Here is a 12,084-nt window from a genome sequence, read left to right as displayed (position 1 = left end):
GGAGGAAGAAGAGGATAGAAGCGGGAGGAGGGAGAAGGAAAAGTGAAGGAACAGGGGAGGAGGAGGGGGAAGAAAAGAGATAGGAAGAACAGGCTACAGAAGGAACGGGAGGAAGGCGGGAGCGTTAGAAAGGGGAGGAATCCAGAGGGAGTGGGGGAGGAGGAAGACTGGAAAAGGGAGGAGGGTGAGAAGAGACTGAGGAAGGCAACAGGAGGAGGGAGGAGTAGAAAGGGAAGGAATCCATAGGGGAAAAAGGAAGAAGGGGGAGGAAGGAGAGGAGGGAGAGGGAAGGAGCAGCAGACAGGATGTCGGAGGGGTAGATAGGGGAAGAATCCAGGGGAAGGAGGGAGGAGAGATGGGGGAGCAGGAGATGCGCTTTCCGAGATCGCGCTCTCATTGGCCGATGGTTCCCATGGAAACTGCATGGCCTCCCACCCCTAGGGAAAAGGAGCGCTGCACCGAGGCGCAAGCGCAGTGTGGAGCAGTAGCTCCCGCAATGTCCCGCTGTCCTCCCCCCCTTTCCTTGGGAACTCAAGGCTAGAGCGCCCCCCTCCACTTCATCGGTCTCCTGCCCTGTTTCTTCCACCGCCACCAACCCCCCCACCAGCTTCATTAGGTTGTTCCCTGAGGGCTTTGCGCCTGCGCGGGGAGTGCGGGGGTGGATGCGTGTCCTTAGCGCTAGGGCAGCGTAAGAAGCCAGGGGGTAGTCCCGCGCCTGCGCAAAAAGAGGAAGATGGAGCCCCAAGGGAGGTAGGGAAGGGAACGGAGGAAGGAGCTCCTGCGCCTGCGCCATGGGTCGGGTCTGTAGTGGCCCAAGACCCACCGGAGGCGGAGGTTCAAGGGAAGAGAGTAGAGAAGGGTGAACTTCTGCGCCTGCGCCTACGCCTTAGGTCTGGCGAAGAAGAGAGAAGGCGCTGGTGGAGCGGCACGTTGTGCGCCTGCGCCGTGGACCCAGCGAGGGCGGCGGACCCAGCGAGGGCGGCGCGTGCGGGACCGCGAGGGGGCGACGGGGCGCGAGGCCGGCGGAGCGGGGCGGGGCCGGGCGGGGCGGGCAGGGGGAGGGGCCGGCGGGGCAACTGCGGCGGCGGCGGAGCCCGAGCGGGCGGCCTGCGAGGGAGCTGCTGCTGCAGGAGCGCCTGGATCCCCGGCCAGGGCGGGGGCCGGTAAGTCACCCCCTCAGCGCCCCACAGTCTGGGGGTGCGCCCCACCCATGGACCCCGTGCCCCGCACCCCTAGTGCCTCTAATCGGGGGGTGCACCGTCCCCTTGGAGCCGTGCCCCGTTAGTGCCCTGAACTCTGGGAGTGTAGCCCCACCCATGGACCCCGTGCCCTCATACCACCTGGTACCCCGTGCACTCCGCCTAGACCCCCAAACCCTGTACCCCTACTGCCGGACCCACGTACTCTGCACCCCCATAGTGTCCCAGATCGGGGGAGAGGACTCTGCTGCACTCCTCCGAAGACCCCCGTACCCCACATGCCAGAGTGCCCAGGACGAGACCCCACTGTACCCCTGCCCATGGACCCCATGGACCCTGTACCCCCTGGTGTCCAGACGTGGAGGGGCTCTACTGTTTCCTTACCCTTGGTTCCCAGGACTCCAGGCGCCCTCTACCCCCCTAGTGCCCAAGACCCCAAGAGTAGACTCTCACCCCTGGCTCCCAGGATTCCATACCCCTTATACCCTTGCATTTCCCCGGTGCCCACAACTCCAGAGTTCAGCCCTATCCGTAGTCCCCAGAACCCCTGTACTCCCTTAGTGCCCAGAAGGGGGGATCCTGCTACATTCCCACCCATGGTCCCCAGGGTACCTCCTTAATCCTCAGGACCCCCTTCCCAGGTACCCTACTGTGTACCCCCCCTTAGCTCCCATCTCCGTCCCCTTCCCAGGATTCCACTTCTGGGATCCTCTGCTGTCCCTCCCCTAGGCCCCAGACCCCTGTCCCCAGGTCTGCAGGCTCTCTGCTACATGTGCCCCTTTCCCAATGCAGCTACCTTGTCCTGGCAGGTTTTCCACACACACACACCCTCCTCCAGCTCCCTCTAGGGTGCCCCCAACACCCCCAATCTTCCTGGCTCCTCATCTCCCCCTACCCAGCCTCCCCTCCCAGCTGCCCTGTCACCTCAGTAATTCCCCATTCTCCCCATCATGCCCAGGCCCCACTGTGTTCCCTCAGCACCCCCAGTCTTCCTCACGACAGGCCCCCCATGTTCTCCAGTCTCCCTTTGTCCTTTCCAGCCAGTCTCGTGTTACTCGGGCCCCCTCTGCTGTTCTCTAGTTCTCCGGGGTTCTCCGGTCCTCCCCCTCCACTGTTCTCTGGTCCCCCAGGGTTCTCTGGTCTTTCCCACACCTTTCCCTAGTCCCCCAGGGTTCGCAGGGTTCTCTAGTCTCCCCGCCACTGTTCCCTGGTCCCCTGGGATTCTCAGGGTTATGCAGTCCCCCCATTGTTCTCTGGTCTCCCCCAATGTTCCCTGGTCCCCCAGGGGTTCTCAGGGTTCTCCAGTGTCCCCCCAGTTTCCTCTGGCCTCCTCTCAGGACCCTTCTGGATCCCTGGTCCTTTTAGTCTCTTTCATTCAATACAATTCAACAATGATCACCCCAATATTCGAGGCGCTATACCAGCCCTTTCTTAGGGCTCTTTCCCACATCTCCCACCTCTCTCCAAGTCTCCTCCAGTGTCTGCCCGAGATTCCCTTACCTCCATCGACCTTCGGTCCCGTTTACACCCTTGTCCCCAAGTTGCCCCAGTTCCCTTTGCACCTTCCCACTGTCTCCCAGCTCCCCTCTGTGCCCTGCTCACCCATGTGGGGGATACAGAGGAGGAGGTGGCACAGGGTGGGGAGACGCCAGACAGGTCAGAGCTCGGTCAGTGCAGGTGGGGGGAGGGGGTTTTCCTGTCTCTCCCTCCCGTCCTCTTCAGGCTTCCCCCAGTCTCCTGGAGGAAGAAGAAATGGCCCAGTGTGGGGGGAAACTCAAATGAGAAGGAGCTATTGGCACACAGGCAGGGGAGCTTTGGGGGTGGGCATGATTGGGTAAGGGAAGCTGGGCGCACCATGGTGGGGCAGGCGTGGGAATGGCCCACTGTCTAGGAGGAGGTGATGACCCCCACAGCCACATGGGGCTGGAGAGAGCTAGGCAGGGGAGGACAGATCCCGAGGGGGCTGGTGGGACACACAGTGGAGAGGAGACGATTAGATGAGAAGGGGAGAGCCAGGGAGGCCAGGAGAGTTGGATGACAGTGGTCTAATGAGGAGGGGAGATGAGGCAGACACGCCTGAAAGATGGGGATGTTTGGTGGGCTGGTGTAAGCTGAAGGGGAAGATGCTCACTGGACGGGAGAGACCGTCGGATGAAGAGAGCGGATCCTTCTGTTGGGGGATGAAGGGAAGAGTCTTTTTCCATCGTAGAGGATGGAGGGGGCCTCCACCTCCCCAGTCACCCCTTCCTGCATCTGCTTCCCTCACAGCACCCAATGCAGGAAAAGGCCCTGGACCGGGTGCGGGCACCAGCAGCAGCAGCAGCAGCATGGCGGGCGAGGTGGAGGAGATCACCCGCCTGCGAAAGCCACGCTTCTCCTATGAAGAGAACCAAATCCTGATCCAGGAGGTGCGGGCCAACTACTCCCAGCTGTACGGCACGCAGAGCCGCCGGGTGACGGTGGCCGAGCGGAGGCGGGTGTGGGAGGGCATTGCCGCCAAGATCAACGGTATCACCAGCTGGAAGCGCACGGGCCAGGAGGTGCAGAAGCGCTGGAATGACTTCAAGCGCAGGACCAAGGAGAAGCTGGCCAGGGTCCCCCACTCCACGCAGGGCGGCGGGTCTGGGCCTGGAGCCTCGGAGGACGCCTTCTCTGCCGAGGAGGAAACCATCTTCGCCATCCTGGGGCCCGGTGTGGTGGGGGGGCCCGAGCTCAACACCGGGCCGTCAGCTTCCTTCCACCCGCCTCCCCCGCCGGGCCCCTTCCCTCACCGATACCTCCTGGGGGGAGAGCAGCGGCCGGCCGGTGAGTGGGGGTGGACAGAGGCAGGGAAAGGGTGAGGCTAGCCCTCAGAGACAGAGCAGGGTGCAACTTGGTTTAGAATGAGGGGAGAATGCGATGTGTGTGTGTCCACTAGAGAGAGAAGTGTAAATCTCACTACTGCCCGGTGAGCTGGGTGCTGTCATCAGTTGTAAAAATGGGAAGACTGAGGCTGAGAGATTAGAGACGTGCCCAGGGTCACACAGCTTGGAAGGCACGGGGAAAGGGTTGGAACTTGGGTTTTCTAAGAGCCGAAAGAAGCGAGAGAGCATGGGATGTCAGAGGTTGGAAGGACCTTAGGATACAGTGTTCAAATCTCAGTCGGCTACTTATCTACCCCTGTGTGATTCCTTGTGTCGCTGAGGTGAAGAGCAGCTGGATGGCGCAGTGGATAGAGCACTGGGTCTGGAGTTAGGAGGACCTGAGTTCAAATCCAGTCTCAGTCTCTTACTAGCCGTGTGATCCTGGGCCAGCCACTTAGGCCTGTTTGCCTCGGTTTCCTCATCTGTAAAATGAAATGGCAAACAACTCCAGTACCTTTGCCAAGAGAACCCCAAAAGGACTCATGAAGAGTCAGGCATAACTGAGCGTCCCCAGCACCACTTAGATGAGCCCTTCCCCGATCAGTGGCTCCATTTTTCTAAAATCGGGGTGGGCCTCCATCTCTAAGGTACCTCCCCACCTTGAATCCTCTGAGTGTCGGAAGAGCCTTAGGTCAGAGGTTGGCAGGGCAGGGAGGCAGCTTTCCACAGGGGAGAAGGGACGCGCTGATCCTTGGGATCTTAGGACCCTGGCCCATCAGAGCAGGAAGGGACTTCGGAGGGTCATCTGCTCTAGCCTCTCCTGTTGTACAGTTGAGCCAACTAAGACCCAGGGAGGGGAGGAAATCTGCCCAGAACAGCACAGTGATCAGGGCCCTCGCAGGCCTCTTGGGTCTTTCCCAGTGATGCTCTGCAGTTCTTCCCATCACGGGTATTTCTAAGACAGGCCTAGTCCTAGGGTGAGGCCGCACGTGGCCCTCCAGGTCCTCAAGTGCGGCCCTTTGACTGAATCCAGACTTCCCAGAACAAATCCCCTCAATAAAAGGATCTGTTCTGTAAAGCTTGGACTCAGTGGAAAGGCCGCACTCGAGGGCCACACGTGGCCTGACGGCTCCCAGCCACGGCAGGCGCACCAGCTGACTTTGGCCAACTTAGGCATCCTTTGCCCTGGACAGACAGCCAAACCCTCCGTGGGGCACACGGGGGCCACCCCTCCAGTGCCCGGAGGGGAGTGGGCCCCTCGGCTCCGTGCTGACATTGAAAGGTGGGAGCCTGGTGCTGGGACCTTGTCCTCATTCTGTCCCCTCTCCCCAAAGCCAGAGGGGGCCTCAGACTCCTAGTGCAGCCACGCCCTCTTCAGAGAGGCTTGTCCTGGTCACGCCCCGATTCTTCAGCCCACCCGGGGGCCGATCAGACGGGCTGGGGGGTGCCCCGGTAACCAGCAGTTCTCATTCACACAACTCTCTTCTTGCAGAAACCTCAGTCCGGAACAAGGCCTGCAGCAGCCCCGAGCCATCGGCCCGCCCTCCTTGCTACCCCTCGGAGGGCATCCTCCTTCGTCCCAAAGAGCGGGACTCCCCACCCCCTCCTGCCCCAGCCCCTGCCCCAGACCAGGCAGCCCTGCAGATTGTCCAGCTCCCGAGGCTAGCCCCATCGCCACCTCTGCGTCCCCCGTGTCCAGGCCCCTCTCCTTCCAGCCTCCCGCCGCCGCCTCCCCTTCCACCCACCTTAGACCCTTCTCTGGACTTCCTCCGTGCCCAGCGGGAGACTGCAGAGGCCATCCGTGAATTGGAAGGCACTTTGCGCCAGGGACTGGCTAAGCTGAGCAATGTCCTCAGCGCCCTCCTGCCCCTCTTGGCTGGCCCAGAGCCACCCGTGCCCCTGCCTGCTGCCGGGCTGGCCCCGGCCCACCCCAAGGTGGAGACCTCACCTGAGCCCGCGGCGTTAGCCGTGGAGGAGGGAGAGGAAGCAGCCATAGTGGGGACTCCCCCAGGGCAGGAGGGGGGTACCCGGCCTCCTCTACCCAGAGATTCACCTCCAGTGAAGAGGAGGAAAGGTTTCCCAACGCGAAAACGGAGGGGAAGGTGGAAGAACATGTGATCACCCTGCTCAGGGGTGTCCCGCTGCCTGCTCCCGGTCTCCTGCCACCCTCTGCCCTGCTTGGCCCAGTTCAGGGGGAAAGGGAGGCTCAACACTGCTTGTAACCAATTCCAGTGGGCTCTGGTCCCTTCAGCTGCTCCCTCCTGTCGCTCTCCGTTCCCACCACCCCCTCTGGGGCTGTGCCACCCACAATCCCCGTTTAGTGCCTGATTTTCTTTAGCGTTAGGCTCAAGTTTCACAGAATTTGGAGATGGAGGGGACTTTGGAGTCCCCTCAGCCCAATCCCCTCATTTTAGAGAGGAGGAATGAAGCCCGGAGAGATGGAGAGACTTGCCCAAGGTCCCCCCATAGCGTCGAAGTGGCAGGTCCAGATTCAGACCTAAACCCTCAGACTCCAGATGCAGGGTTCTTTCCCACAATTCCACGCTGCCTGCCCCCTAGTCAGACACATGCCCAGCCTCCCCAAGTATCACAGCCTTAGGAGTATCCCCATCTTGGACGTGCAAAGCCGTCACTTTAACCTTATTTATTACTGTTCTGTGGGAGGTGCGGTTGGAGGGTCTGTGACCCCCTTATCCACCAGGTGGAATTCCCACCTGATCACCCCCAGCTCGTGGGGGCCTCCTGTCCCGTGGCCCAGAAGCTAGGCTTAGGGTTCCACCACTGTGCCTAGACGGCATCTGAACCTGGGGTTCAGACGCGACGGGCAAGACATGGGGAAGTCAGGAGCTCCCCGCCCCTCCTAGCACACCAGAGGGGCTAAGTCCCCGGTCCCTCCAGGCCTCAGGCCTTCCCGCTACCACTCTGTGCCCGCCTTCTTACCCCCCCCCCCACAAGAACAAGATATCAATAAACTATTTTTTAATACAAAGCCTGTGACTCTGGTCTCAGAGGACCTGTAGTAACAATGCCATGCTTTCAGTGGCGCTGTTTAAAGGGCTTTTCAGGCATCTTTTGAGCTGTCCAACACTGGGCTAGGAGAGCCACGGTAGCCCTCCTCCTCCTCCCCACACAGAGTTATAGACAGCGAAACGGAAGTCTAGAGGTATTCGTCATTGGCTAGAAGTGGCAGGGGCTGGCAGCACTTGAACCCAGGTCTTCCTGACTCCCAAGCACATCCTAGGGCTCCGGGGACATCCTAGTGCCAACACCGTTATTTACACGTCTGGGCACTTGGGATCACTGTCTGGTGCGACGGCCTCATCTTACAAATTAGGAAATGGGCTCAGAGAGGGTCGGTGCTTCTTCCTGCCTTCGGAAGGAGGAAAGGGGAGTCACACACGTCGTCTAGTTGACCCACATCTTACGGAAGAGGAAATTCGGGTCAGTTTAGGAGACTGTGCCAAGCGCTTCAGGGACGCTAGCTCGTGGGAGCCACTCCCAAGGGCACACGGGGGAAAGAGCTAGGCTTCAAACCCAAGTCCTAAACCCAACGCTCTCCCCGGGGGACGGGCGCGGAGGGGAGGCCGACTCCCAGCTCTCCTGGGGACGGACTGGAGGAGGGACGAGACCTCACTTCCCCGGCCTGAAGCCGCGGGCTTAATCAGCACTCGAGTGGTCAAAGCCGAACTGGAGAGAACAGAATTGTGGGTAGGAGGTGGATTTGGGGGGACAGGAAATTCATCACCTTCCCCCCAAGCCACGGAGCATTCTGGGAGTTGTAGTGAGCCTGGCGGGGAGGGCTTGTAGCTGAGAAAATTAACCCGTTAGGGCCTGGGAAGAACTGGAAAGAGTTCCTCACTCCAGGATGCCATGATCTTGAAGCGGGGGGGGGGGGGGGGGGGGCGAGGGACCATGCACGGGCCTGGTGCTCCCCCAGCCCACGGACCCAAAAGATGATAACAAGTCAGGGCTGGAAAGGACACGTAAACATCTGGTTTCCATCCTGCCTCTGCGTGACCTTAGGCAGGCATGTACCCTCCTTGGGCCTTCGTTTCCCCACCTGTAAAATGAGGGAGTTAGCGCAAATGTTCTCCAAGGTCCCTTCCCCCTCGAGATCTCCACTCTGAAGGCCAGCCTCTCGCCCACTCCACCCCCTTCACTGCACGGAGTGGGACACGGAGGCTGAGCGGGGAGGTCACTTGCTCCCGGGATGCAGCCCAGCCTTCGTCCAGAGTGTCGGGACACCACGGCCTTGTGAGTGTCTCCAGGGTCAGGAGGGAGACCTTGGAGCGATTCATGTCCCTGCCTCAGTCTGGGCTCCCCTTCTGGAAAAAAGTAGGGGACTGGCTTCCTCGAGGGCCGAGGGGCTTCCAGCTCTAAATTCTAGCACCCCTGACCCTCCAACTCCTCCCCTGCTCGTTCTCATGGTCTGCGTCCTCCGTTCTAGCATTCAGCGCCCCACCTGGGGCCACGCGCCGACAGCTCGGACTGCCCTCCCGCCTCCCCCGGGCCCAGTGGTCAGGCCGGCGGCCAGGGCGGCCAGCAGGGCGAGCGCCGCGCTGCGCTGGGCTGTGCAGGGCAGCTCTGCGCTGCGCTCCCTCCGCCCGTCCCGGGCTGGCCCTCGGAAGAGACTACATCCCCCAGAAGGCATTGCCCGCGTGCGTTATGTAAGTTTCCCTGCGAAGCGGCTGCTGGGGCAGAGGAAGGCGGGCGGCCGCGGCAGCGGAGAGAGCGGACTGCGACGGCCGCAGCGGCCAGGGGCGGCGGGCAGGGGCGGCGCCGCGGCGAGGCCTGGCCCGGGCACGGGGAGCTGCGCGCGCGGGGGCTACGCCAGCGCGGCCCGGAGCCGCCGAGCCTGCCCGGAGGGGAGCGGAGCGGGGCGGGGCGGGCCCTCCGGCCGGACGTCGGGAGCGCCCCCTCCTTGGAGCTGCGCAACTCTGCGCGAGGGAGGGAAGGCGGGACCGCGGGACGGACGGACGAGGGAGGGAGGGAGGGACGGAGCCCGCGGCATCGAGGGGCGGCGGCGGCGGCGGCGGCGGCCAGGCCGGCCCTTGGCTTGAGCCCCGGGCGCCATGGCGTCCGTGCAGGCGTCGCGGCGCCAGTGGTGCTACCTGTGCGACCTGCCCAAGATGCCGTGGGCCATGGTGTGGGACTTCAGCGAGGCCGTGTGCCGGGGATGCGTGAACTTCGAGGGCGCCGACCGCATCGAGCTGCTCATCGAGGCGGCCCGACAGCTCAAGCGCAGCCACTCTCTGCCCGAGGGCCGCTCCCCGGGGCCCCCGGCGCTCAAGCCCCCCTCCGCCACCGGCAAGGAGACCGTGGCTGCCCAGCCCGCTGACCGCTACGACCGGGCGTCGTCGTCCTCGTCCTCCTCGTCTTCGTCTTCCATCGCCACGGCGGCAGCCTCCTCCGGGCAGCCCTCCCGCATGCCCCTGCCACCGGCCACCCTGGACTTTGGGATAGGGGCCCGGCTGGCCAACGGGGAAGCAGATGGGGCCCGCAGGGCTCTGCTGGGGGCCATGCCTGGCCTGGTCTCGCCTGGGCTGCTAGCAGCTGCTGTGTCTGGGCTGGGCGGCCGGGGGATGGCCCTGGGGGCCCGCCCAGGCTTTGGGGCCGATTTTGAGAAGGAGAAGGCGGTGGCCGGGGTGGGTGCTGGGGGCGTAGTGGGCAGCCAGCCTCCACGGGCGGCAGACTGCCTGGCAGAGCTGAACGAGGCCATGCGTGGCCGAGCGGAGGAATGGCACGGGCGGCCCAAGGCCGTTCGGGACCAGCTGCTGGCGCTCTCAGCCTGTGCCCCCTTCAATGTCCGATTCAAGAAGGACCACGGGCTGGTGGGGAGAGTGTTTGCCTTTGATGCTACTGCCCGCCCCCCAGGCTACGAGTTTGAGCTGAAGCTCTTTACCGAGTACCCGTGTGGCTCCGGCAACGTCTATGCTGGTGTCTTGGCAGTGGCCCGCCAGATGTTCCACGATGCCCTCCGGGAGCCGGGCAAAGCTCTGGCCTCCTCAGGCTTCAAGTACCTGGAGTATGAGAAACGGCATGGCTCTGGCGAGTGGCGGCAGCTGGCCGAGCTCCTCACCGATGGGGTCCGCACCTTCCGGGAGCCCGCCCCTGCCGAGGCCCTGCCTCTGCAGTCCCCCGATGGTGCCTCCGCTCGGCCAGCACGAACCCCCGGCCCAGTGCCCAGGAGGCGCAAAGCCTCACCTGAGCCGGAGGGGGAGGCAGCCGGGAAGCTGACCAGTGAAGAGCATCAGCAGCAGCAGCAGCAGCAGCAGCAGCAGCAGCGCCACTGGGGAGCAGCCCCCTATGCGGGTGAGCCAGCAGTAGCGGCAGCCGGGGCTCCTTCACCCATTGCAGCCCTGAAGACAGTGGCTGAGGGGCTGGGTCAGTCGCCCAAGGAGGGAGGTGGGGGAGGCCCTGGGAGGGCTGGAGGAGCCAGTCCGGCAGGCTCATCCCCAGCTGCTCCTCAGAGGCTGGTAGCCCGGAACGGAGAGGCAGAGGGGGAGTCTGGGAGCGGTGGAGTGGCCGGGGCGGGCGGTGGGACCAGTGGGGCTGGGGCTCCCCTGTGCTGCACTCTGTGCCGGGAGAGGCTGGAGGACACCCACTTCGTCCAGTGCCCGTCAGTGCCAGGCCACAAGTTTTGCTTCCCCTGTTCGAGGGAGTTTATCAAGACCATGGGCCCTGCTGGTGAGGTCTACTGCCCTAGTGGGGACAAGTGCCCACTAGTGGGGTCCAGCGTGCCCTGGGCCTTCATGCAGGGTGAGATTGCCACCATCCTGGCAGGTGACATCAAGGTGAAGAAGGAGAGGGATCCCTAAGCTTGGCTCTCCCTCCTTCCCACATCCCTTCCTAGGTCCCGGGTTTCTGGGACCCTGGACCCTGCAGCTAAATTATTCCCTCTGAGCGGCCCCTGCCCCCACACCTTTCCCTTACCCACAGACTGAGCTTTCCTAGAGCTAATTCTGGGGGGAGACAGCCTTGAGGACACCCCCAGAGCTCTTAGCTGAGCCCTGCCAAACTCCTGGTACCCAGCCCCTAGGCTGAGCTTTCCCAGAACAGCCACCCCAGATTTGGGGGTGGGGGGAGATGGGGCCAGAGCACCCCCAAAGCCCAGAGCTGGAGACCCAGGTGTCTGGGTTTTTGCCCGTGGAAAAACTCTGTGGAACTGCTGCCCCCTGATTTCCAGTGGGAGATGGAGCCAAGGTCATTCCAGAGCCCTCAGAACTGGCCCTTTGATGCCTGTCTCTGATCTCCTTCACGCTGAGCTTCCTTGCAGCAGGTGCCTGCTGTTTGAGGGGAAGAGATGGGCTCAAGGACCTGGCCCCTGGATTTCACGGGGCCCTAAAACTCCGAGCTGAGCCCCGAGATGTCTGGGACCCCGACCTTAGACAAAAACCCAACAAACTCTGGAACCATTGCCTCCAAGTCCAAGAGAAGAGATGAATTTAAAGATGCCCCCAACCCAACCCCAGAACTGGGGCCGCGGACACACTGGGTCCTTGCCATTCACTAGTGCTTCCTGGGAGTGGTCACCTCTGGTTCCAGGGGGAGACCAGTTCAAGCACACCTCCAAAGCCTAGCATCCGGGACACTGGACGCTTGGGTCCTGACTTCGTACAGAGCTTGCCCAGAACAGCTGACCTCTGAATCCGACAGGTCCAGGGGCGAGTCCTAAAGCCAGGCACCATGCTTTTGGACAAAATTTTCTGCAACAGCCGACCCCCTCTCCCCGGGGTGGGGAGTGTGTGTGTATGTGGTGGTTTTAAGGACATCATTAAGCTCTCAGTATCTGGGTCCTGTCTTTCCTCAAGAGCTTCCTGGGGGAAAGGGCGAGGAGGGGTGGGGGGCCACATTCAAGGAACATCTCCCCATAGGCACTTGGGTCCCCACCCTTCCTCAAGTCTTTGCCCCAAATCCAAGGGGAGATGGGGTCAATGGCGGCAGAGCACTGGTCTTAACTGATGGGGGGCTCCCCACCCAATCCAGCACCCTAGGAACAGTCAACTCGCAGTCTGGGGGGAAAGATGTGGATGGAGCCATAG

The 12,084-nt window shown here is 62.5% G+C and overlaps 2 protein-coding genes across 2 annotated transcripts; both read left to right on the top strand.

Moving 5' to 3' along the window:
* The first annotated feature begins 791 nt into the window (after positions 1-791).
* LOC114030949 (myb-related transcription factor, partner of profilin-like) lies at positions 792-7,031 on the top strand. The gene is made up of 4 exons (XM_027845911.1): positions 792-834; positions 891-1,163; positions 3,468-4,004; positions 5,535-7,031. The coding sequence occupies exons 1-4, from the start codon at positions 792-794 to the stop codon at positions 6,158-6,160; spliced, it is 1,479 nt and encodes a 492-aa protein (XP_027701712.1). The 3' UTR covers positions 6,161-7,031.
* A 2,072-nt stretch (positions 7,032-9,103) lies between these two features.
* Positions 9,104-11,827, top strand: LOC114030990 (interferon regulatory factor 2-binding protein 1-like). The gene has a single exon (XM_027845973.1). The coding sequence runs from the start codon at positions 9,115-9,117 to the stop codon at positions 10,858-10,860; it is 1,746 nt and encodes a 581-aa protein (XP_027701774.1). The 5' UTR covers positions 9,104-9,114; the 3' UTR covers positions 10,861-11,827.
* Positions 11,828-12,084: the final 257 nt, after the last annotated feature.

This window comes from Vombatus ursinus, unplaced genomic scaffold (assembly GCF_900497805.2).
Source record: "Vombatus ursinus unplaced genomic scaffold, bare-nosed wombat genome assembly UNPS02015030.1, whole genome shotgun sequence".
Lineage (NCBI taxonomy): Eukaryota > Metazoa > Chordata > Mammalia > Diprotodontia > Vombatidae > Vombatus > Vombatus ursinus.
Note: the sequence above shows the minus strand (reverse complement) of the source record. Positions and strands in the feature narration are given on the sequence as shown.

What these genes read in the sequence shown, in the direction of transcription:
- LOC114030990 (XM_027845973.1), top strand. Translation starts at nt 9,115, where the DNA reads ATGGCGTCCGTGCAGGCGTCGCGGCGCCAGTGGTGCTACCTGTGCGAC.
- LOC114030949 (XM_027845911.1), top strand. Translation starts at nt 792, where the DNA reads ATGGGTCGGGTCTGTAGTGGCCCAAGACCCACCGGAGGCGGAG. An exon ending in CCCGGCCAGGGCGGGGGCCG is followed by an intron (nt 1,164 to 3,467) that starts GTAAGTCACCCC and finishes CTTCCCTCACAG; the next exon opens with CACCCAATGCAGGAAAAGGC. An exon ending in GGGAGAGCAGCGGCCGGCCG is followed by an intron (nt 4,005 to 5,534) that starts GTGAGTGGGGGT and finishes CTCTTCTTGCAG; the next exon opens with AAACCTCAGTCCGGAACAAG.